General features: G+C 37.7%; 2 protein-coding genes across 3 annotated transcripts in view; one reads left to right on the plus strand and one right to left on the minus strand.

Annotated features, from left to right (window-relative positions):
- Nucleotides 1-110, minus strand: part of mcf2la (mcf.2 cell line derived transforming sequence-like a) — a 39,727-nt gene extending 39,617 nt beyond the window's left edge. Inside the window, exon 1 of the mRNA XM_067493472.1 lies at nt 13-110. The gene's annotated coding sequence lies outside the window, so the exon portion shown is untranslated. The remainder of the gene's footprint in view (nt 1-12) is intronic.
- Nucleotides 111-4,223: 4,113 nt separating this feature from the next.
- On the plus strand, nt 4,224-25,600 carry LOC137108474 (radixin-like). 2 transcript variants are annotated; one of them, XM_067493097.1, is made up of 15 exons: nt 4,224-4,461; nt 6,152-6,245; nt 12,248-12,331; nt 13,047-13,142; nt 13,432-13,554; nt 14,213-14,364; nt 14,567-14,650; nt 14,988-15,134; nt 17,190-17,286; nt 17,393-17,556; nt 18,082-18,212; nt 18,750-18,910; nt 19,070-19,162; nt 20,570-20,806; nt 21,911-25,600. In XM_067493097.1, the coding sequence occupies exons 2-15, from the start codon at nt 6,234-6,236 to the stop codon at nt 22,073-22,075; spliced, it is 1,746 nt and encodes a 581-aa protein (XP_067349198.1). In that variant the 5' UTR covers nt 4,224-4,461; nt 6,152-6,233; the 3' UTR covers nt 22,076-25,600. The 2 variants fall into 2 exon arrangements, with proteins under 2 accessions (XP_067349198.1, XP_067349199.1); XM_067493098.1 differs by lacking the exon at nt 4,224-4,461 and adding an exon at nt 5,046-5,066.
- The last annotated feature ends 425 nt before the right edge of the window (nt 25,601-26,025 follow it).

Here is a 26,025-nt window from a genome sequence, read left to right on the forward strand (position 1 = left end):
AGAACCGTATACCACAAGCAGGCTGAGCAGTAGACTTGGGTGAAAAAAAACAGCAGGAATAATGAGAACAGAAACAGACTGATGCACTGTATTTAAATTGGTCAGCAGTTTACAGAAAGAGAGGGAGGAAGGAAGACACACACACACACACACACTCTGAAGGCACTGCTACAATTGCATAACACATGCCTCTGTAATAGACACACGATTGTGTCCTCCGTGGTGTCAATAACATGACTGACACTAATTGAATCTTTTTTATTAAATGAATTAGTTTAATAAAGCATTTAGCATTCAATAGACAAAGGATGTTGGTAATACACTACTTTGAAATCAATAACACAATCCATTAAAACAAAATAACTCACATCTCCACTGTAGATTAATGCCTTCAGTGATCTGTGCCAACACATTTAACCAGCTTTGAAAACATGAATTTACCTGTAACAAAGTGTTTGATAATCCTATTTCTATTGCTAGTGGCTACTTTGAGTACTGTACACCTACTACAAGTCAAAATCTAATCCACATGTCAATCAGTGTTCAGTATTTTAGTCTTAGCATGCACAGGATGAGTATGTGTATCACACACACACCCTTCTGGAAGAAAAAAAAATTTTAACAAAATTTTTCCAATTTCCTATTTAATTGCCAGTCTCCTGACAGTGGCTTCTTTCATTGCTTTGACAATAGAGCAGCTGCCTTTAGTCATATAGACCAAGATCTTATGATGTGGTCTAAATAAAAACTAAATAAAAACCAAGGCCAGTTCCACACGCAATACAATGTGACACCAAGCCAAATTTACAGAACTGACGTATGCAGGGGATGTCCAGAGCACATAGAAATAAAGGACTCAACAGTGTCTTCCGAGGAAAGTGCACAAAACTTACTTTCAGTTTAACTTTCCCACTGCTGCAACTATTTGTCTCCAAATGAAACAGAAAAACCAAATATATCTATGCAGTGACAAAGTGCCAGCTCGACGACCTGGGTTTCACCATAAGTGAGGAGTTCAGGTTTCATCATGGTTATGAACAGCAGCTACAAGCCTCATCCCAAAGAATGATTTGTATTTACCTCAGATAACAAATAACGTATGCAAACCAATTAATGAGGGCAATTCTTTGTAACAGTAAAATGGCGACTTTGAGTTGGCCCACAAGGCCTACCAAGGAGTTGGGTATTCAAATGTGTTTGCCTCATTAAAAACACTGAACGATGTTCACCGAATGTCAGTTTAACTGCAATACTTTAACATTTCTTGGTCAATAATACCCATTGATCTGTGTTTTATCTTCAATGATACGTAAATATGTAACTGCAAAGTTATTGACCAGAGTTTGGCGTGATTGGAAACACTAATTAGATACCGACAGGGCTACGCTGCCGTATCTGAAGATTACACTAATGGAATCCGTTTAACTATTATTGCGCCACATTTCTGCTGCAAGGAGTTTGCGTTCTACTATGCAAACATTTAAGTTTTCACGTTGTATGTAGCGGTTCTTACCTGTGCGTTTTCCAAGCCACACGGCACCTCCTCCACCCACCCAATTAGCAGGTCTTACTTCACTTCTCCTCCTCCTTCTTTCCTTTGCTACCTAACAGCGGTTAACCTGTTTGTCTAGGCCAATTTTAAAAACTATTTTAACTCTCAGGGACCCAAAGTGCATTGTAAGTGCAGCTTTAGACACTAACTGGCAAATATGGAAAATTGAACTTTAATTATTAATTATTTTAGAAGCCTTTTAACAGATGTCAAGATGACTGGCATTGAAGTAATTTGAGGAAGTGTGGTGTATTACAGTAAGACTTTTTTCTCTTTGAACAGCTGTATTGTAAGAATACACTTCAGAATGTGTCACATTCCTAACAAATGAAATACATGTGTCTAATACCTTTAAGACAGTGGTTCTTAATCCTGGTCCTCAAAGGCCCCAAATACCCACTGCTGATTACCTGCATCAGGTGTTTTCACTCAATTAAAAGCTGGATGGTACTATCTTAGACACACCTGATACAAGTAATCTGCAGATGATTGAGCACCACAGGTATTGCCAATGCTAGTCCTCAGGGGTCCCTGCTTGTTTTCCAACTATCACTGCACTACCCACTGCATATTATCTGGATAAGATGTGTTCAGTCAATCAGAAGCTGGAAGATTCTATCTTAGATGATAATGGGTTGGGCGAAGATAAAGCACATTGGTATCGTCTAACTTCTAAATAATGCAACACACCTGATTCTGGTGACCACCAGTGGATCGGTTCTTACTTGTGTAGAGATTGTTGGAAAATAAGCAGGACAGGGGAACTTGAGGAATAGGATTGCCGCTACAACACCAACAGAAGGGATGGTGTGACATCTGGTGGTAGAAAACACAAGTGCAGACGAGTACTTTAGGAATCCACAGGACATCTGAATGGCTGAGGGATCGATGAGGATTGCAAATAAATCTGCAAATAGCAATTGCATAATAAGTTGGTTATCAGAATTTGCACACATATTGTACACTCCTTTGCCATCTTTGCTTTATTTGTAGTGGAGGAAAATTAGCGAAAAGATATTATTTGACATTGTCCACAGTTGGACCATTCATTATAAGGCCCTAGTTGATACTAAACCTAACACTATTACACTATCCTATAACACTATCCTCTTTTCTGCATAAAAGTACATGAACTGCCTTTTAAGTACAGAATATAAAGTTGCCTATTTTCTTTTTGATAGGATGAAATATGTGTCAACAAATCTGTATCATAAATCAAACAGTTTGAATTTCACAACTTTATGCAGTAGTTGGCCAAAATAACAGCATGAAGAAGCTGCACATTTCACTTGTTTAACATTATAGATGTTGCTATCTACTTCATTAGAAAGTTTCACAGTAGAGAATGGAAATGGTACAAAGAGACAAAGTTTATTGAACCAGGTGTATTGCAGTCGTACAGTGCAATCCTAGATCACTATAAATCCTCATTCACATCCATCTGTGGGCTACTGACGATTGGAGATTTCGCCAGTTTAGGTCAGAAATAGAGTAGGCCTGTATACTCTATGTGTTGAGTTTACTGAATGCATGCTTATAGCAATCCACGCAAATCTGCACAAAACTGTTGATATCTATTCATAACACAGTTTGAAATAGGTGTGTGATTCTGTGCAAAATGAACCAAACTTTTACATCAAGCCAATATGCAGTCATCCTAGAGGACCAGAGTGGGGAGCTCTGCCATTAATCAAACCTATGTTATAAAAATAAAATAACAGAAACCTCTGCCTGATAATGTTCTGCAAATGTCTTTGTGTCAGTGACCTTGGTTCTGGTCAACCCTCATGATCAGTGTCCCAATAGTATAAATCACCCGCATACATGCATGCACCCATACATAACTTGCGTCCACTCTTCTGTCACTGACAGCCATATTGCACATCTTCTCAATTACACGTGTCAAGTTTGTGATAAAAATTTAAGAACAGGCCGGAAACCAAGCATTTTCCCTTCAAAATGGAAACATGGCAAACAAAAATCGAAGTGAGAACTGTTTGTTATAGTATTGGAAACATACTATATCAAATTAAAGCTCTAAATTTGTCTATTAATTATGTTAATCATGTGTGACAGCTTTTGGTAGCAGTGGTACTACGTTTGCACGAGCATAGGTAATGTAACTAATGGTAAAGAGATTTTGGTTTATTATTTCCATTTTACATTTTTATTATTTCTGACGTTTCTTTCTTTAATATAATTGTAGTTTATGTTGTGACAGTTGAAACTTTACACTATAGATGAATGAGCAAACGGGAGTTTTCTCTGTTCTGTTTTGTGTGTTTTTTTTTCCTGTGGTCGCTGTGTCTTCAAAGGTTTAAAATGTGTAAGTGTACCGTTGATGTCATCATTGATGTCGTATAACATTTATCGTGTTTGGCTTTGAAGTTTCCCATGTCATTTGCCAGGGAAACGAAGTTTTGTTTACAGCTCTTAGAGCGACCACGTACAGCCATTGGAGCAACAAGGTGCAGCTATTTATGCTACAAGTGGTGGGAATCGCAACAAGGTAGTAGGGGAAATTTGAGAGGTTCCACGGTTTCTTACACTGTTCTGTGTATTTATTTCGAGAAACGTTTTCGGTGGAATTATTCAGCTCATTTTTTGTTGTGAACGTGAATTACAATAAATGTTCGATGTTTGTCGTTTCCATTAGGCTTTTAATTTTAAAGTTGAGAGCGGAAGCTGTAGTATTATATTCCGGCAGGCTGAACAGCGGCGCCCCAAATCGCCTTATGGTTTCGAGGACTTGAACGGTTTTTCTGCGTTCTTAGGAAATTGTTTGGCTAAAGTCACGGAGACATAAGTGAGGGGAAGTACAGCGAGGTCTTCATCTCGGATATTTTGTCACACTCGAAGATACCAAGCTCTGGTTTGTGTCATTTTAAAGACACACTTCGTCCCCCCGGGTGAGTTGCCTCTCCCTAAATAAAGATGAGCTCTTGAAGTTGGATGTTATAGCGGATGTCCTCGTGTTCGACCGATTCATATTTTATGCGACACGATATACATGCTGCCCTGATTGAAATTGTTTTTTTTTCCTTAGCGGCCATTAAACGCACCCTAGCCTCTTACGAAGTCTTAAGTTACATTTCTGGTTACTACTTGTTGGTGGCAAATGTAGACATTTTTCGCTAATTACTAATGGTTTCAAGGTTGTAAAACTTGACATGTGTGAGCGAGGCAGGGCTCGTCTTGTCCCGTTATGTAGTTAGACTACACCCACTAGCTTAGAAATGTCAGCCTTTCAACGGCTCACCTTATGACTCTGAAGAGTAACGTTATACTGGGAAGAAGAGAAACATAAGTAAATGCAGGATTGTCGTGCCACAAGTTTATGATTTCCATTTTCCGTCACAAAACGTTATTTGTAAGCAATATTCCGTCAGGAGTACAGTAATTATTTACTTCCGTTTGATTAAAAAGCAAGCGCGTTAAATTTCCGTATAACGGAAACCAACTCTCGGCGGGTAAATAGACGAAACTTAGAGAATTGCTTACAAGCTACAAGTGGGTGAGTTATCGTCTTCAGTCGCGGTAAAGTGCAGACGCCCACAGAGGAGCACGATTGTTCTTTTATCTCTTTGATTTGTATCATACTTTATTCTGTCATACTTGCTTATTTTTGTGCGATGATAATCCCTGTCCTGACTTCACGGCTACAAACAAGTGATGTTGTTTTTGATCAACGATTTTAGTGCTAACTAACCAAATAATAGCAAATGATTGGCAGGGCATTTGCTTTAACACGAAGTAGTGAGGTGAGGATTAATATTGCGGCCCTCTTGTAACTTTGCGGTTATACATAACAAGAATTGTATGCCACTTCGGTACCCTACCTCATTTGCAATAATTCAAAACAAGTCGAGACTGGATGTTTTAGTCAGTTTTATTTTGTAAGTGAACATGACTGAATTTCAACGGGTTTTAATAATTAGACTATAAAAACTGATTGCAAACCCACTAAGTGATCAACACACTCATTTAGTGGCAATTGTCCAGCATATATGGTGCTCATTGAGCACTTTGTGAACTTTGAGACTACTATATTTTATGAATGACAGCACCATATCATGAAATCATAGCAGAGGATACGGATCCAGCTGATTGAGGGGAAATATCTCTAGTGCAAATGTCTAGCATTTTGTGTCAGATTTTGTATTAGGATGAGTCAGCACATCAGGTATATGACTGTCTTTCAGCCTTCTCTTTCATATTTTTTTAGAAGTAGTTTTTCTTATGAATCCTTGCCATATACACTTAAGGAAAGTGATAGTGGATGTTGGGGTATTTTTTATTTTTTGCGGGTCTAGTGATTTATCTACTTCCTGTTTTCTATGTCTCTTTTGAAACCATATCATTGTCTCTCTGCTTAATACACTCTATTGTCCAAAGCTTTATTAACATTTATATAAAAACTGTCCATATGAAGATACCAGATTTAAGATTAATCAATTAAATTTAAAGCTATCATTTCTTATCAAATCTTTTACTGACATCGAAAATACTAAAACACAAGTAGATTATATAAAATGGCACCTGCTTGCATTGTTCCACTCACGTACGCTGGATGGTAAAGTTTTCTGTTTCACTTTCCAGTTGTGTGATATAGGTGTTGTTGCCATCTTGAGACGGATTTACTCTCTCAGCTGTCTGCTGCAAGGAGGAGAGGAAAGCAAAGATGCCAAAACCGGTAAGAGACTGAAAGGAGTTAGATTAGAATTTGCATGAAAATGTTCTTTGTTTAAAAAAAATATAAGATAAAGATATACAGCGTTTCAGTACTAAAGGAGGTAAAGCCGCGTATTAAAAACTCACTTCTAATTGATTTTGATTGTTTAATGGAAAAAGTGAGTTGTAGTGTTACAACTTATGAAGTGGGAGCACATCTAGCTCAGGATATATGATATGAATCAGTTGTTGTTCCTGCCTAATCTGCTAACATAAACAGACTCTTTAAAACTGATTTCTAGTTGTCATAATGGGTTGGTTGCCATTGCTGCATTTTAGCAATCTGGGAAGTGGCGTTTTCACCCTCATGGCTGCTCCTACTCCTCATACTCCTCTTTGAATTAAACAGACATAGTGTAAAGTGAACTGCCAGGGCTGTGGGCCTTGCAACTACAACACTGCTGCCTTTGTTGCTAGAAGAGTGTAGTGAATTCCAGGGTCCTAGGATGTGAATAGTTCCAACACAAAACCAATTTGATGCTGTCCCTTGATGGCTGTCTCATTCACACTGTAGTTGTGCTCATTTTTCAGCACAAACAGATTTGGGAAGAGGTCACACATGGGTCTTGACACATTCCATTGTATTGCTTTTGTTTTTTACTTTACAGTTGAAAGTTTCAGAAGGATTATGTTGTGTAGCCCGCTTGTCACTCTACACAGATAAAATATCACAGATATTTGAAAGGAAGCAGTGTTTGAAATTGTTAGTTTATAAGTTTATTTTGGTTTTTCTGAATACATTTTAAAAACCTACAGTCTAGTTTAGTTTATCTGATGGAAAATTTGCAGGGACAAGTGAAGACTGAAGAAAAAACTTTTCTTCTAGCTGTTTGGGTGGTGGGGGGTGTTGAGAATAAGCAGAAGAATGGCAGCCAAGGACTGATGTCATCCTCTACTTCTCCCTCTTGTCCCAAGTCACCATGGCATCAACCCAAAAACAGCTACTAGGTCAGCAGAGTCTGGCTGCTCTGTCAAGAGCAACATATCTGCTCACTGTACATTCACTTTCAATAAATGACAGTGAATGTACAGCTTGTCACAGAGAAGCACTGACTTAAAAAACAAAGGAAACGGAGCAGTGACAAAACCACATGACCTTCTCAGGGATTTGTGCCAGACATCAAAACTTTTAAATTGGCTTCTTGTACCTCAGCACTCATTTGGCATAAAAACAATCTCTAGGTTGTGTAACTGTAAGAGTTTGTAGAGCTAGCAGGGAAGTTACTGAGTTTCTTTTCCCAGTAGTGCTTTTGCAATAACAATTAGAAATTTATAGAATTTCTGTTTCTTTTCTTTTTTCTTTGCACACTGAAATGCATGGACATGAAATGCATAACAGTTAACACTGGAGTGTATCCTCTAAAGTTCCGTTTGAAGGTTGAAGTTTTCTCAGTTTTGACATTACACAATGTGGTTGTGCAAGGTTGGTAATGTATCAGATCAAGCGCTTTGCCAAAACACCAATTGACTGGGTTGATAACAAATCTGTTTTTTACATTTTGCCAAAGTTATTCAGAATTTTGACAATTTATAATTTTCACGCGTCATCACACCTGAATAGGCTTACCTACCCAGAGAGCAAACAGTGACTTTTGTTTACTACCCATAATTTTTTTCTCAAAATAAACACATTTAGACATTGAGAATGTTGTGTTGAGACAGGGATTTAGCAGTTATAATGATTGAATAACTTTAGTGGGTGCTGTATAGATGGCAAGTGCCCAAAAACTAAAACTAACAGTGAATTGCCTTTACTCATGTTTTGTGTCTTAACAGTCTGCAGCCTAGAATAAATCTGACTTCAGTTGTTGACCAAAACAGTTGTGAACTTTGTCAGTTCACAACAGTTGTCAACAAAAACATTGTCCCAAACTCTGCTGGGTGACATTCTTTATTACAAAAGTTAGGGTTGAAATGTTACCCCCCTAAAAAATAAAATAAAATAAAGAATTACTATAATGCTACTAGAGATTACACACTCACACAGTTGGCAGACTTACTGCAGACTGAAATGTTTTAACCCCATGTTTTAGGGTAAAAGTAAAAATCAAAATAATTTTATGAAATCTATGTACATTTTGTAAAGTAACATACATTGATGCTGTTTTGATTTTATAAATTCATAACCCAGAGTCACTGGCACAAAAGTGCCATGCTAGAGGCAGTGTAATTATAAGGTGACAGCATACCACCGAGCCTTCACTGGCTTCTATTTGTATGGCTGTTTTTCTGTTTACTGTAGAGAGTGGGACTACTGTGTATTTTAGTTTTTGTATATGTTAATATGTGGAAGTACAGCGGGAAGGTGAAAAGAGGATTATTACCAGAAGACTTAAGGATTGTCAAAGAATGATTCAAAAGATCAGCATGAAGTGAATAATGGAAAATTGAGAGAGAAGATGAGTAGGTATGAATTTATCAAAGTGCTCAAGAGAAACTCTTTAGACTTTTAAGAGGTAGGAAAACAGGTTTTGTGAAGGGAGAGGTTGCAATGTTTGGTTGGTTGTGTGGTTGCAATCTATGCTTGACCATTAACCTCATGAACAACACAAAAGCTGGATTTCTGATCAAATAGCTTAAATAAGGCTTTCTTTCCCTCTCTGATGTAGCTTGTAAAATCACTGGAAGCATTTCAGATTAAAACTTGGCATACATAGCTATATTTTTAGTTAATATTTTTGTTCTTATTGTTCTCTTGGTAAGGCGATGCTACCCACACTGCATTTACCAATAGGTGAAGGTTGTGTTTGTAAAGAGTGGCAATTCGTCATTTCCTCTGATTCCCCCTTCCATTCCTCCCTCCATCCCACTGGGGGCTAAATCGGAGGGACAGACTGTTGCTCAGAGCCAAGCAGGCATTATTAGCAGCTCTACTGATTGAAGTGTGTGTGTGTGTGTGTGTGTGTCTGTCAAGGCCTCTCTCAGAAAAGCTCCTCTAAACAGCTTACAGTAACTAAACAACTGCACATTTAACAAATGGTCTGTCTGACTAAGAACTCATCTTCACAGTTGAAATATGGAGAGGGATTTAGAAACACCATAAAATGGCACGCAAAATGGAAATCCTACAAGCAATGGATTTAACACAACTCTATTACTCTGAGATACTTGTTGGCTATTCACTTTACTTGATCCTACTATACCATTAAAAAGATGGTAAAGTACAATTGCATTTTTTTCATTGGCTGCCATTGGGTACTGCTAGTCAAGCCAGTGGGCTTTTAACATCCATGGCAAGTGTCATGCAGTTTGTGTGTCTGGTTATGTGCAATTATTTGGTGTATATAAAACATATTTAGTAATTATGCATTTAATGTATAACTTATTTTGACATAAAACACACCAATTAATAGTGAAATTAAACAGAATAAAGCCAAAAGGGTTCTGTTACCACATCTACATTAGCTGCAAATGTGTAAAAATAAAAAACTTGACATTATTGCTGATGAGGTTATTGAAGGAAATTAACGAAGATGCAGCCAGTGATTATGGTAATCACAATGGACAGTGTCAGACTAACCGCAACCAGAACGTGCCACAACAGCTTTTGGTAAACCTCCAGTGCTACAATAGTTTTAGGGTTTACTTATTCATGTCTGTCTAGTTGTAGTGTCACCAGATGCCCAGTGTCATATAAGGACAGATTTGCAAAAGTTGCTCTTTTGAGACGTGTCGGTTGTTGGAGTGTATGTGATTAACTGTGTCAGTGCCTTGGCATGTTGTCTGGCCCCCCCCCCCCCCCCTCGCGAGAGACAGAGAAGATTAACTACCCGTCTGGTCCATACAAGACAAGACTACCTCCCTCTGCTATGTGGATTGGCTATGTTTTCATAGACACTCAGCAAAAAGCTGGCTATTTTACAGCTGATTGCTGAAGGTAGCCAGACCCCGAACAAAAATGCAATGGAGATTTTATAGAACAGTCACTTTAAAATGCCAACTCAGCACTACATTCTGCATAACTATAAGGGTCTTAGAAAGTTTGTGAAACAGCTTCTCTTAATACCAACACAGTCTGTCAGTAAACCACGAACACGGGATTTTGCTGATGTGGCTTTATACCACGGAGATGTTGCCCTGATATTTAAAAATGTAACATTAGCTGGTTTCATTTATTATGAATCAATTTGTGTGCGTGTGTATTTGTTTGGTAGATGAAATGTAATTGGATAATAGTCCTTACTTTGTTTTTTGTTTTAACAAATTTCTATCTGTGCAGATATAACAAGAATGTTTTTCTTGTCAGCATTAACTAACAAAAACCATAGCCTCTATATTGAAATGATGTTGAAAGTGCTAGGGTTGGTTTTATAAGCAGCTAATGTTATTTCAGTCATTCCTTTCGAGTTCCAGTAGAGTTGTGCATGCAGGTTCATGTTCATAAAGTGTATCAGATTTACTCTTATGAATCTCAGACTAAGAACTGATTTATGAAGCTTTGTATGCACACTTCCTGTTACAGTCGTTTTGTTTTTGTTTTTAAACCAGGAGTAGCATGACCAAGAATAAAAAAATATTGTCATACTGTGTCCTCTGAATTGTTACAATGTGCAGTGAAATTAAAAATATAAAATTAGCTGCAAAACTATCTAAATATTTTTGTGATATGAAAAGTTGCCAGTTTCCAACAAAATAAAGTTTCACCTTTTAAATAGGATATAATTTAATCCATATTTTAAAAAATTACTTGTTTAATTAATTTATATTGCAATGATAATGTAGGCTTTGCTAGAGTGTACATGTGAGATATTGTGGAGAAAAGTACAGCGACTTTCCATAAGTTATTAATAAAAGGGAGACAGAGGCAGATGCATTGTGGTCTGAACTCCATGTGGCATGGGGGAGCCCAGCTCTTTGCTGTATAGACACAAGTTTCATAGATTATTCATTTCAAGGATATTGAGAGAAAGGGGGACGAAAACATGAGACGGTGTAGAAATTAGAGGGGAGAGAAATGCAAAGTAAGCATTCCTGAGGTTTTGTGTATAATTGCTGAGGGGGAAAAGGAAAGATCATTTATTGCTTCAGCTGTTTTCTGTGTCCCTTTTCGTCCTTTTCATTTTTATATGGTTGTCTCATTTACGGTAGCCTCACTGTAACTTAATCTCAACGAGAGGACAGCCCAGATCAGTTCTCTTGCTTCCTGTTGCATTCTATGTCCCCTGTACATTTCTTCTTTCCCTTCCCGCTCTTGCTAATCTTTGTACGTTTGCATTCTCTTATTGTGCTTCTCACCTTCTTTAGCATCGTTTGCTTTTCTCTGTGTCTCTTTTCATGGTTTTAACCTCACTGAAGCTCAGTGTCTTAAGTAGGTGTGACAGAAAAAATGTCAGCTGGCTCAGATGTCAGCTCCATTTCGTTCTGTGCCATCAACTGCTTGTCTGCTTATTGCAAGAATTCTCTGTTCCACTTCTGTGATCTCTGGGTTGTAGGCTACCTTGAAAAGTGAGGCTTTTTACTTGCCCTACAAGGGGAGACATGGAGAGACAAGTTTACATAGGTGCTTTGGTCAATTTCGGGGAGATTAAGCACACATTAAGCAAGCCTCAATTCACCTCTGTAGAAACTTAAATTTTTACATTTACAGGGTTACATTTTTTTCCAATTTGTGATAATAGAGAGACTAACGGGAAATATGGGGGTATGACACGACATACAGTAGGTCCCTGGACTGAGTTGAGAAGCATACTGTGCCTTTTTTTTTTTATCTGAATAGTTAGTGTTGTTGGCTGAAGCGGCTTCAAAACCCCCAAAATTCATCCAAGCTGGGCAGAAAAACATTACTCTGGCAGTTTTACACCAGTTTCTGATTTTTGATGGATTTTTGTCACTGGGATATTTGAACAAAAATTGGTAATGTGACCTTTGGGATAAGGACAGGCTTTAGCACTGCATCTGATGTCTCCAAAGTAAAGGTTTCGTATGTTTGATATGATGAACAATGTGAACCTTGTTGTTTACTAGATCAATGTTCGTGTGACCACCATGGATGCAGAGCTTGAGTTTGCCATCCAACCTAACACCACAGGAAAACAACTCTTTGACCAGGTGAGCATGAATGTCAAAGATCAAGGGGTTCCAGCTTGTCCCTTCAGGGGTTGCAGTGGAATGTGTTCCACGCGTTGATTTGGCATGAGTTTTTTTACGCCAGATGCCCTTCCTGCCGCAACCCTCCTATTTAATCCGGGCTTGAGACCAGCACCAAGGTGGCCCTTAATGGCTGGGCTGGGCCACACCTGGTGGAGTGGGATTCGATCCTGCAGCCCTCTGCATCCCAACCTGATTGTCTACCCACTGAGCCACAAGGCCCCAATTAAGCATGAATTTCAACTCTTATAAAAGCTACTTCCGCTTAAGCCATTGATGTTAGAAGTTTGTTGGTGACCTACTACACACCTTTTCTATATTAAGCAAACAGAGTTTTAGCTGCTTTTTCTTTTCTTGTACATATTTACATACTAAACATTGTTAAAGTAAAGAATCAGAAGCACTTTCTTTTTTTCATCTCAAAGTTACCACAGTTCAATCTTTTCCTTATTTTGCATTCTTTAATTGATGTTTTTTATGATTCAATAATAAACAGTTATCTTTACTGTTTACCTGATCTCCCAGGGGCCAAATAGTTAATAACCTGTTTACAAAATTGTCCGGCATGTTCAAATTTAACAGCCTATGTTATATTTGATTATTCCAATCCTATAAAAAAATATTATAGCCTATATTCAAATCTGCCAAAATGCTAATTCTGTTATCATGTTCTCAGGTTGTGAAAACAGTGGGTTTGCGGGAGGTCTGGTTCTTTGGCCTACAGTATGTAGACGGTAAAGGCTATCCCACCTGGCTCAAACTCAATAAGAAGGTCAGTCTCAATTTGCTTTATCTCCTTTGCCATAACCTTCAGAATGCTTAGCTTTCATTTAAAGACTTCCTTTTTTTTTGGTAATTTTTGGTAAGTTATTCTTTGATTTTATTTACAATCAGTTTGTCTTTCATTAACTGTCTGTGTGCAGTTTGTCTGTTGAAACGTATCAGTAGAATGTAAAGATGTACATGCTAAAAGTTCTTGGCCACTCACTAGCTGTAATCTGCTAAGGAATAGATGGATAGGTGATTATGCTGTTGGTTTTTTTTTGTCTTTTATTTTCTAGGTGACCCAGCAGGATGTGAAAAAGGAGAATCCTCTGCAATTTAAGTTTAGAGCTAAATTCTTTCCTGAGGATGTCTCTGAAGAGCTAATCCAGGAGATCACCCAAAAACTCTTCTTCCTGCAGGTGAAAAGTTATTCTCAAGCCACTAAGTTTCATCCAAAAGATGTGTACTGGAAGTTTAACACAAGTGTCTGTGTTTAATGTAACGTATGTTTCCACTTCATTTGGCACATCAAGGAAAAACAACAAACAAAAAATTTAAAGAAATCTCTGAAAGTCCTTATTTAAATTTTATTATTTTTGTAATTATTACAGAAATGGTTTAGGAATGGCATAGAGTTGCTGTTGGTGTTAGCGAATGAAGGCTTTAATTATATACAAACAATTCCACTTGAGCCAAGTGTAAAAAAATAAAAAAATAAATTCCTTTCAGATATTTTAGGGTTATGTTTTCCCCTGGTGTTTCCACTGTGCATAAAAACAGTTGATGGAAATGTACCTTTTGAACTGTACAAAGTGGCAACAAACACTTAACTATCAAAACTGTCTAGATGAGGTTAGCTCACAGCTTGACAGCAAATGACCAACAGTAAACAGACTTTAAAGAACTTAAATACTCTTAGTCATTTCAAAAATGTAGATTGTCGTGTAATTCATTACCGTCATTTGCTCTTGCTGCTTGCTTTACATAATTTGGCCCCACCTTGTAAATTGAACGGAACTGAAAATTATTTGAGTCGAACCTATTTAACAACTCTCTCGCTATATTTTAATCTGCCAGGTGAAGGAGGCCATCCTGAACGATGAGAACTACTGTCCCCCAGAGACCGCTGTGTTACTGGCTTCGTATGCTGTCCAAGCCAAGTATGGCGACTTCAACAAAGAGGTCAACAAGCCAGGCTACCTTTCCCATGATAGGCTGCTGCCTCAGAGGTACAAACATGTCACAACCTACAGGATAAGACTTCTATGAACTAAAGTGACCAACCAAAAGAACCCTGGGGGGGGGGTGGTCCTTATGCCTGATCTGTTCAATTCTGAATTGTGTCATTCCCTGTTTTTTATTTTGTATTATTTCCTCCAGTGGAAACAATTCTGTGCCTGTTTTGAAAGAAAAGTCATTGTTTTTGTGCAGAGTTCTGGAACAGCACAAGCTGACCAAAGAGCAATGGGAGGACAGGATACAGGCTTGGCATGAAGAACACAGAGGAATGCTTAGGTGTGTGTCAAACTTTCTTTTCCCCATTCTCCACTGTAAAGCTCGTGTGATAGTCAAACACAGTTTTTATCTACGAGTGTACATGTTTGGACTTACGGCATGGAAGTACGTGCCCCTGTTTGTTCACTTACGTATTGTAAAGGACTGAATAATGCCAAACGTTTTGTTTAGCTGATCTGAAAGTGCTGAACTAAGTTTTCTCAGAAAGTAATTTTAATTGTATGTTTTGTGGCCATTTGTTTTACAATTAAAAATTGACACAGATGAATTATTCTATTAACCATTGTATTTATATTTAAAAAATATAAAATCTTCTAATTCTGTTTCTCCTTTTTAGAGAAGACTCAATGATGGAGTATCTCAAAATTGCCCAGGACTTGGAGATGTATGGAGTCAACTACTTTCAGATCAAAAACAAAAAGGGAACACAGCTATGGCTTGGTGTGGATGCCCTTGGCCTCAACATCTATGAATTTGAAGACAAGTAAGGCACACACCAAAAAAAATAAGTTTGTAGCTATTTACAAAGTAAGTGATACATAATTCTGGGGACACATTTCATAATATTGATATAAAAAAATTGTTTTTGCAATTAAAACCTTCCCCTATATTTTTTAAGTTTACCTAGCAATTCTTTTAAATGGTTTAAATTTAAATTGTTGTTCAATCGTAAAGTATCTACCAGGCAAAGCATGTCACAATCACGACTGCTCATAGTGCAATCAAATTCTGTCATCATATTGGCGCTTGTTCTACAGTACCTGCTTTGTCACACAGCTGTACTGTAATACAAGGTCTGAGGCAAAGCTAAGGATTTTTGACTTTGCCCTACTTTTATGATATAAAATCACTGTAGTATAATGTATGAGACTATATAATGAAAATAGTCTCATACATTTTGTAGTAATTCACAAAGGACATCTTGACAGTGGTGTTGTCAGAAAAAAATACTGCTTTATTTCCAGCAAATGGTTCCTATAAAAAGTATTTATCACCCCTGTAAAAAACTTTATCCTTCAAGTATTTTGAATATTAATTCATGGTCATTGTAATTTGGCTTCTTTGAAAATTAGAAAAATGAGGATTCTTTCATGACAAAGGAAGAACATATGACTGACTTGATCATACCATTATAAACAATTATCTGTTGAGCTTTGACACTTTAAACTTAGGTTATTGAGGGTAGTCAAATTGTTACAAGTCTGAAATCTTTAACAGAATATGGTTCCACTTGCCCAGAAATGGTAAATGGAATAGAGTCCGCAGAGTTGATGTAACAGTAACTGTAAAAATTGTTGTCTTGTTATGTATTAAAACGACCCTTAATAGTTGTGTTCACTTGTAGGTAAACAGTTTAATGATGCTCGCTAATCTTTCTATTTCTTGTAATGCATTTTGTTTTTGTGTGACAATCTTATTGTTGGCTCTAACTTAACTCTTCAGTTTTCCCACTTTGTTGGAGACTGTGCAGAGATGCATGTCAAACTATTTTAGATGGAGAAAATATTTTTAGAAGTGGAAACTTCAGGAGGGGTGGAGAAAGGAAAGACTGTCTATCCATTGTGGGAGAGTCTTTCCTGATCAGATTTTTTTTTCCTTTGTAAAAGATAGATTTAATCAAAACATCTGTTGCCTTTCTGCTGGCTCCCTGGTTTTCTTCCCAAGTAAAGTCAAAGAAGAAAATTACTAAACACAGTGATGTGCAATTACTAAGCAAATCAACTACACTTTACTTAAAATACAACCGTAAAAGTAATCACAGAAAATGTAAACAGTACTGGTTGTAAAAATTATGGGAAAATGTACGTTGGTGATCATGGTTGTATGAGCCTAGCCAGGGTTTCCTCTGTTGTTGTTTTGTATTTTGTAATGTTAGATTAAGAAATGTATGTATAAGTGTACTGATGATGACATTATATAACTGCCTTTGAAGTTTACCTTTGAAGTTTAACTTTTAAGTTTAACTTTTAAGTTTGTTTACCTAGTGGTTGTAAAAACAATGTTTTTTTTTTGTTGTTTTTTGTTTTTTTGGAATGCTTGTTAGAAGAGAGGTAGTTCAGTGTGTAGCTGTGGAGGCACACTGTTTCTTACCTTATGCGGTGGAATTGATTTGTGAATGTGTTTGTGAAATTACTATTCGGAAATGTGTAATGTGGAATTACTCCTTATCGACGCAGTTGAGAAACGTGGAATTCAATAAAGGTTCAGTGTTCGTCTTACAACAATCCTTTGTAGTGGATAATTGTTCGACCACTGGATGAGAGTAAGATCGCCTCTACAATGGTTGAAGGTGGAGCTGATTTTGGCCACTTTGTGCTGACAAGTGGTTAACCCATAATTATGTCATAATTTATTAATTTATAGTATTTTTATAAGAACCATATAATATTTTTACATCCAAACCACCAGGTGGTATTAATTTTGTTGCTGATCAGTGGATCCTGCACTGTATATCAGCTATATGTATCCTGTATGTGACTACGATACATGTCAACGGTGAACTAAAATTTGAAAAAAATGAATTTATTTTCTCTTCCAGGTTGACACCAAAGATTGGTTTCCCCTGGAGTGAGATTCGAAACATTGCTTTCAATGACAAGAGGTTTGTCATCAAGCCTATTGACAAGAAAGCACCTGTGAGTTTCAAGTTCATCAAACTTTAAAGTTTGTGCTTCATTTATACAGAGAACATGTCATGTTTCACATAATTGAAAACCTTTCCTGTCTTTTTTACCCATGCAGGACTTTGTATTTTATGCCCCACGATTGCGCATAAACAAACGTGTCTTGGCATTGTGTATGGGTAACCATGAGTTGTATATGAGGAGGAGAAAGCCTGACACTATTGAGGTGCAGCAGATGAAGGCTCAGGCCCGGGAGGAGAAGCACCACAAACAGATGGAGAGGTACTGTGAATGCTCACATGTACAGTATATTCTTTCCAATGTTTGTGATTTGTCCATATAAAAGTCATTATTTAATTGTGAAACAAGCTTTTTAAGCTACATATGGAAAATTAGGTGCTACAATAGTACCTGATACAAATCTTGTCATTTTCAAATTTGAAAAAGGATTCTCAATTTCCCTGACTCCTGAAAATATATATAAATGTATCCACAAACACACTAGTCAATATGAATGTCCTATGAATGTCATGGCCTATTAGATGATAGTTTGCAAAGTTGTATTTTTTCACTGCAAGCAGTTGCTATTAAAATGAAAAGGACAGAAGCTTGTAGAGCTTCTCCACTGGAGGGCAGTCCTGTCTGGCTATTTTATTTAAAGGTCCCACAGCTTTGGCACAGCTTTATTTAGGGCAAGAAAAGTGCTTGGATTGCAAAATTTTGTTTCACTGTATGTTACTATTATATATGACATTTCTTACTCCAATGTTCTAGTAATCTAAAACATGTAAATGCAAAACTTATCAGGGCCCAACTGGAAAATGAGAAAAAGAAGCGAGAGATTGCAGAGAAAGAAAAGGAGAGGATAGAGTATGAGAAAGAGGAACTCATGGAGAGACTGAGAAAGATTGAAGAACAGACCATGAGGGCTCAGAAAGGTATGCATTTTCCTTGTCACTCATTCATTCTTCAGTTCACTTCTTTCTGCTTTTGCCTCCTGCCTCCCTCCTTCTGTCTGTTACATTAGGGATTTTTTTTCTATGACTGTAAATTAAGGCCAGTTTTGACTTCATCACATATGACAAGAATTATATAAAAAGTTAAGCTTTTGTTATTCATCTGGGTGATGGGGCCACTGTGGCACAGGAAGGTAGTGTGGTCATCCACCAATCTTGCGGTTGTTGGTTCGATCCCTGGCTCATCCAGTCTCATGTCTAAGTGTCCTTGAGCAAGACCCTGAACCCCAAGTGAGTGTAGTCCAGCTCCCCCATCTGTGTGTGTGTATGTATGTGTGGGGGATTACTTGTATTATTTGTATTTGTATATGGACTATGACTTCACACTTTTGTCTTACTATAATCACATTTCACTTGTCACTACCAGAAGATATACTTTGGTTTGAATTAAAAAGTATGAGAAATTGAAATTAATATAGTAGTTGTGTGTACTAGATTTGTGTTTGTGTTCTTCCACAGAACTTGAGGAACAGACACGCCGTGCCATGGAGCTGGAGCAAGAGAGAAAAAGGGCAAGGGAGGAGGCTGAGAGGCTGGAGAGAGAAAGACAAGCAGCTGAGGAGGCCAAAGCAGAGCTGGCTAAACAGGCTGCAGACCAGCAGAAGACCCAGGAGCAACTGGTGTGTGTTTTTGACTAGTAGTGTGAGCAGATCCAGGGTGACATGTGTACATTAATTTGTTAAATGTTTTTGATACTAAAATAAAGTAACTTTCATTTTTTTCCTGAAAGGTCTTCAAATGTATAATGTGTAATAACAGGATCTCTGTTTTATTCATAGGCTGCTGAACTGGCTGAATTCACAGCTAAAATTTCCCTCCTGGAGGAAGCCAAGAGGAAGAAAGATGATGAGGCCACAGAATGGCAGCACAAGGTATGACATTCCTTATCATTATTCAGTGCATTGTGTAATCTTAGGTTGTGTGACATCAAAATGCAACTGCATCTTCATCTTACCGTTAAATTTATTTGTCATCTTTAGTCTATTTATCAATACATTTTAAAACTGAAAAGAATAGGAATAACTTATTATGTATGGCTGCACCTAATGATTTTTTTGTCCATTTATCAGTTATTTTTTTGATTAAGAAATAGGCCAGTCTTAACTGATAATCTGTATTTTATAGACTAATGTGAAGTCATTCCACAATATAATTAAAGCAAGAGCTTGTTCCATTTAAGTTAAAGGAATGTGGTGCAATCTACATTTCCTCATTAACAGTTCAGTTTACTTTAGTTTAAATACTGTAACAGAAGTTGAAGAAAGAACATGAGAAGAAGCGCATTAGGTTGAACAGCTCATCCAGCTTTAGGCGGATGTAAGGCAACGCTTTCGTAGCAGGTAGCGATTACGAAACAAGCTTGTTGTGGTGAACGCATGGCAGTTGATGGGGAACTATGGGCGCAGCTGAAATGATCACTCTTCTGCAGGTTTATGATTGTTTACGAGTGTTATTAGAATTTACTCTTATAGATCGTTTATTTACGGAGCGTTTTTACACCGGTACCTGAAAGAGCACTGCTGTTGTCTGGTTGAGTCCAAAAGTAACTTTGACCTTACCTGAGCTGTGTGCTCCGTCCCTCTCTACTGCAGACTTGGACACTTGGCTGAGCTCTGCCCTCTCTCAGGCTCAGAGAGAAGCTGCTCCACAAGTTTATTTTCTTATTCACTAATCTCAGTGGTGTCTTGAAGAATTCATATCTGGTGATTTCAGAAAAGAAATATTAATATTTTCGTGCTCTAGTTAACCTTTAACCTTTAAATCTGCCCACTGTGATCTTTTTACATAATCTTTGTGTACTGTTCATTTTAAGTTAAAATTTAGTTAATTTCCCAACTTGCGACGCATGGATGCGCGTTTAACGATTTTGGCTGAGTCAAACTTTATACCTACCTCTCTTCTAATTTATACTTTGTTAGTTTAATTTGGAAACATAATAATTATAGTACAATAGCTGGCACATTTGTTTCCAAAAACAAAACCTTTCCCAAATCTATAGTAAGGAAATCTTTTCTAATGTAAGAGGCAATTTGCATCGATATCCCAGGTCATTATGGACACAGAAAATGTTCCTTATTGCATGGAAAACCCTATAGGCAGTGTATTTAATAGATGATATCTTTACACTCAGTGCAACACATAGCAGATGTTGCAATGCCCCAGAAATTCAGCTGTGTCGTTAACACTGAGGGTCTACGAGTGTATGTTGCTCTGACCGTGTGTCTTTTGTGAATTTGGCGTGAGGAACAGCATTCTTCCTCTTTGTTCCTTGCATGCAGGCTCTGTCAGCATTAGATGACTTGGAGAAGACCAAAGAGGAGCTAAAGACGGCAACGACTGTGGTACCAGTGCCTCTGAGTGGCCATGCTGAGAGCGAGCACGATGAACAGGATGAGAACCATGCAGAGGCCAGCCAAGAACTGTCCAACGAGGGCGTCAGCCAGATAGACCTCCGCAGTGAAGAGGCACGCATCACAGAAGCTCAGAAGAATGAGAGGGTCAAGAAACAGCTGCAGGTAAGGTTAAAGGGGTTGAACATGATGGGCTGTTAGGCCAAATAAGATTCCCAGCAAAGTCTGACATTTTCATTTGAAGGGCTATATCCTAAACATTTGACAATAACCCACAACGATCTTTGCCAAAAGAACAATGACGATAACAAAAAGCCTTTCCCCCGATCACATCACACACTTAAATAAAATTATCATAAAAAGCTACAAAAAAGCTGCTTCCTTATGGAGGGCAACCTGGTGCTGACTTCAAAATAAAATCAGTTTTTATTATCTCATTCATCTAAATAGATTTAGTTTATTCGTTTGAACCAAAAGACATTTGCGTCTCTCAAACAAAAATAACGAGATTATATTATTTTCTAACAGCCGGTTTGTTGCAAAGAAGAAAGACCGGCCAGGCAATGGCATATAAGGGTAAGATAAGGCATACCTCTCTGTCCGTTCTTCTTTGAACTCCTGCTTTTACCAGGAGTAAATACGCTGGCTTAGACTGTAGCCTGGCTTTAAAGCAGACCTAACTGGTAATGAAATGATCAGACTTGATATCAAATTACTTCACATTCATAATGTAAATTATATTAAAAAGGCTGTAGATCTAAGCTGGGCTACTGTACAGGCCAGGACTTGTACTGAAGCTATGGCAAAAAGGAATCTATCATCAGTCAAGCAGAAGTAGGAATCATGAAAATACCAAGAATTCACATACAGACCTGCGTCTCCATTGTCAGCCAGTGTTGGCCTCTCTCAAAAAAGGTGCTCAAAATATACTTGACTGCCAACTCCTGTGGAATGTCATTGCAAACAATTGATTTGTTCAATAAATACTGAACAAGTTTAAACCCACAAATTGGCAGACATTAAGTAAGTGGCTGAGCATCAACAGATTTTTAAAATGATTGAGGTGCATTTTCTCCCCAATTTGTTTAGTTTTTTTTTTTTTCACCTGCACAAATTTTTTTTGTTTTTCCCCACTTCTCCTGTATCCCAACATCAACTCGCTGTTACATTGTCCCTCTTTCTATTCTTTACTGTGCTTCTTTTCTCATCTCCTTTTTACCTTCCTCCTTCTCATCGACATCTTATGCTTTCTTTCCTTTGATCCCTCAGACATTAAGTTCAGAGTTGGCTGAGGCCAGAGACGAATCCAAGAAGACACAGAATGATATGCTGCACGCCGAGAATGTGAAAGCAGGTCGAGACAAATACAAAACACTGCGCCAGATTCGACAGGGCAACACAAAGCAGCGCATTGATGAGTTTGAGTCCATGTGAGAATAGCAACTCTCCTCCCCCTGGTCCGCTCTCACTCAGTGTTCGGTCCAGAACTTTCCCTTCAGTGGCTGTTTTGTTTTTTGAGCACAAGAAATGCTAATGTCCTTGTTACCCAATCCTCCTCAAACAGGCAATTTTGAGAAATCATCTGGTCATAATTTGCCAAAGTCCTGCCCCACAACTCCACTCTGAAAGTTTGGATATGAACTACTTTGATCAGGCAAGTCACATTAAACTGCAGAGGTAATTTTATCTCTTGTGGGAAAAAAGGAAAACTGTAATACCAAAATGGTAGCAATTAGATATTTTTATTTTGAACAAACATGGCCATAAAACATCTCTTTTGTATTTGTTTTGCTTTATGACTTGTATGCAAAGCTTTAGAATGGTTATATGTTTACAGTTAAAGAATACCTGTCTTAAGTTCTTTTCCTCTGCTTTTGTTTGACTTGTTTTATTAAGAATATCTTTTTTCTTCTTTTTCTTTTATATGTCAAACTCATTGAGGCTGGGTTTAGTCCCAGACAACAAATAGGGACTGGAGAATGTGGTCACTATTTTCATTCAGTGTTAAAGCGCTGCTATGTAACATGTCAAAACATATCATGAGCTAAATATACTAATTTTCCTAGTACTAAATTAGCTGAACTGAGGTCACTTCACTCTAGTCAATTCAAACTATTGTTATGTTACATTACATTATTAGGTTTATATTTGAGGGTGAATTTAAAGAATACTATTTTTAGATTTTGATAAAAGTATTATTTGTAAATAAATCTTAGGTGAATTGACTCTTGCAGGGAATTGAGCCACCCAAACATGTCACACAGCAGGTTTTGCTGATTGAATGTAGCAATGGTAACAAAGGGAAAGTGTTTTTACATGCAGAGGTGATGGTATGTAATGAGCTTGTGCCACTGAGCTTTTGACCTCGAGTTTAAAAGTGTTACAAAGATAAGCTAATTGGTAGTGGTTTGTGTGTGTGTCTGTGTGCTGGATGGGGGGGAGAGATATGTGTGTGTGTGTGTGTGTGTGTGTGTAATTCACTGTTCACCGTAGTGTTTCATTCCCAGTCACCACAGATGGTTTTCTCTGCCTGCCAGCTCACAAAGGAACCCAGGGTAAATGGAACAAGACAGAAAAGTAATGTGTTCCCACTCTTTGTCGGTTCAAGGTGTTAAGTATGTTTATGAGAAAGTGGATATATGAATGCGTTCAGGTTTGAAAGCCGAAGCCTGGAACCTCTCTGGTCGGGGAGCTACCTCAGAGAAGTTTTTAGTGGTGACTGACAGTCCTCTGACTGCCGTCCCTTTCTAGGAAATCCAAAAATGAGGTCATGATTTTATTGCTGTCACATCTTTCGGCAGCTCTTCTGGGCAGAAACTGTTTTGTCAGAGCTTAGTGGCTCATTGCTGGTCATTGCTAAAGTGAGATCCGTGTTATTTCTTACATTTGATGGTAGTTTTATTCAGTGGGTTCTCCCTGCTCCTGATTTTGCTATCATGATTTGTCATTCTTGTTCTGTCTGAAAAATGTCACATGTCATGTTTTTGGTGATGTCTGCAGCACTGTCTAGATTTTAGGCCTGTTTTAAAAGGAGGCTTTCCTGTAAATTCATTAAAATGGCGTCCTCATCTGCTCAGATCTGTTAGGGAGACAGACTGTAATCTTGCAGTAAATTCTAGGGACTAAGACGTTTAAGAATTCCTGAGTTATTAGTAGCTCTTATTGTGAAAGGACCTCACCATTGTGATTTGTTCAAATCTCTCTCCAGAGTAAAATGGAGAATTGGCCAATTTCTTATAGTCATCTAACATTTTGTGCTCAGACATCAAATTGACTCCGCAAACATTTTGTGGAATTGGAAATGTGTAAGGGTGCATTACTGAAATGAGTGATCTTAGGTTTTCCTTGTTCATTTTTTTTTTTTTTTTTTTTAACTATTAACAATCCAATGAAAAGTGTTGGTATTTGTTATGCTATAGTTGACAGCTGGTGTAGGTTGATATTTTTTAATAACTTTTAAAGTTGAGGCAATTGCAAGAAGCAGGACACTGAAGTCTGCCTTTTGCATTCAACTTTTGAGTCCACTGTTAGTGTTCCGTTTGCCATAAGGGGGTGGGTGGGTATGGGGGGCAATCCTGCGCTTCCAGCTCATATTTTTGTATTGTTAAGACCAGCAGCATTCGTCGCTACACTGTGGACAGCTTCATTGGAGGGGAAAACACCAGTTGACATACACCCCCTTACCCTTGTAACTTTAAAGCTTTAGATGGATTCATTTTGGCCTGTCTGTCCCCTCCAATGAGGTCAGTGTGTGTGATGATGATTGCTTGGCACCAGCTGTCATATTTTGCTGTGCGCTTTTTTTTTTATATATCCCCCCCCATACGTTAAAGTTAGTTTTTCCTCAAGATAGGAAGAGCACATTGATTACAGTCACTTTCATTGGTTCACAAATAAACATTTTTTTAATTTTTATTGCTTTGACCTATTTGTATTCTTTAATGTCAGTGACTTGATGTGTAAATTTTGTTTTTGTGCTGTATTACAGACTCAAATAAATTAACATTTATATCTACAAAAGATCAAACAAATGTTTTTATATTATAATGAAAAAAGTATCAATTTTATTCACAGCTTATAAGTCACCAGCTAAATCTGCAAGTCTTGGTCTCACCTCCTACTAGGTTTGTATCCCTAGTGCAGCTAGTGATTTTAAATACTGACATATTATTATTTTTCCTTAATCATTTGTTTTATACATTAGCCCAGGGGTCACCAACGTGGTGCCCGTGGGCACCAGGTAGCCCGCAAGGACCACATGAGTAGCCTGCGGGCCTGTTCTAAAAATAGCTCACTATAGCGCCACTTGCCAATGAGTTGCATTTAATTTTTTTGTTGCTATTCTTTTTTTAAATCACATTTGAAAGTTATTGTAAGTAATCATTAACATGATCAGTGTCTTCACATAGATGATTATCATTAATTATAAATAGCATAATTAAGGGTAAATTTGGTGTCAGCACAAAGTACGTTACTGCTTGCAGCATATGGGGCTATGTAGTTGCAGACTGGTGCACATGGTGGCCCCTGTCCAACATTCAACTACCTCTTAGTTGGGGTGGTGTGACTGAATTTTTTTTTTTTTTATATCAATTTTCATGTGTTTAAACACAGCCTTCTAAAACCCCAAATTGTTAGGTTTTGTACAACAAAAGACATTTAAAAAATGGGTAATGTGGAAAGTGATTTTGGCCTCTTATTTAAATATATGCAATTACTGGCAATTACATCCATTATCTGTTAATTAGTAATAACCTGGCATTAAGTTTTTAATCAACATAATGCTGTTACATCCTTGTTACAGGAATATTACCCGTTGGCAAATTTGACCATTACCCAAATGGAGGTCACAACAGGAAACACTCAAAACTTTACAAATTTAGGCTCTTGTCACTTGGATTTTTACCTTTTGTTTCTTGGCAAGTGTCTTAACAATGTCCAATAAATCTTCCCACTGGCTACAGTCTCTCTGTGGGGAGTTTTCATGCTTTCTCTGTGCTTTTGCAAAGACATGCATGGGTTGAATGTCATCTGTTTGTCTTTGTGTTGGCCCTAAGAGACTGGCAACCTCCCCCTCAATAACAGCCGGGATAGGTTCCAGCTCTAGCCTTCCCCCCGGACCCTGGATATATAAACTGCAGTCAGAGCAAAGGGTCTGTATAGATTATTAAGAGATTATCAAGTATGTGCAAAAATGGCAATTTCATCAATTCAATATGACACACCATTGGCAAAAAAGTGAAGGGTTATGATTACTGTCTGCCACCTTAGGTTTTGTCCAGTGGTTTCCAACCTAGGAACTGCCCCAAAGAGTTAAGAACATCCTTCTCATAACCTTTTACACCCTGGACATTTATTAGAATGAAATTAAGCATTTTAGATAC

The sequence above is a fragment of the Channa argus genome, chromosome 23, assembly GCF_033026475.1.
Source record: "Channa argus isolate prfri chromosome 23, Channa argus male v1.0, whole genome shotgun sequence".
In the NCBI taxonomy this organism is placed as follows: Eukaryota; Metazoa; Chordata; class Actinopteri; order Anabantiformes; family Channidae; genus Channa; species Channa argus.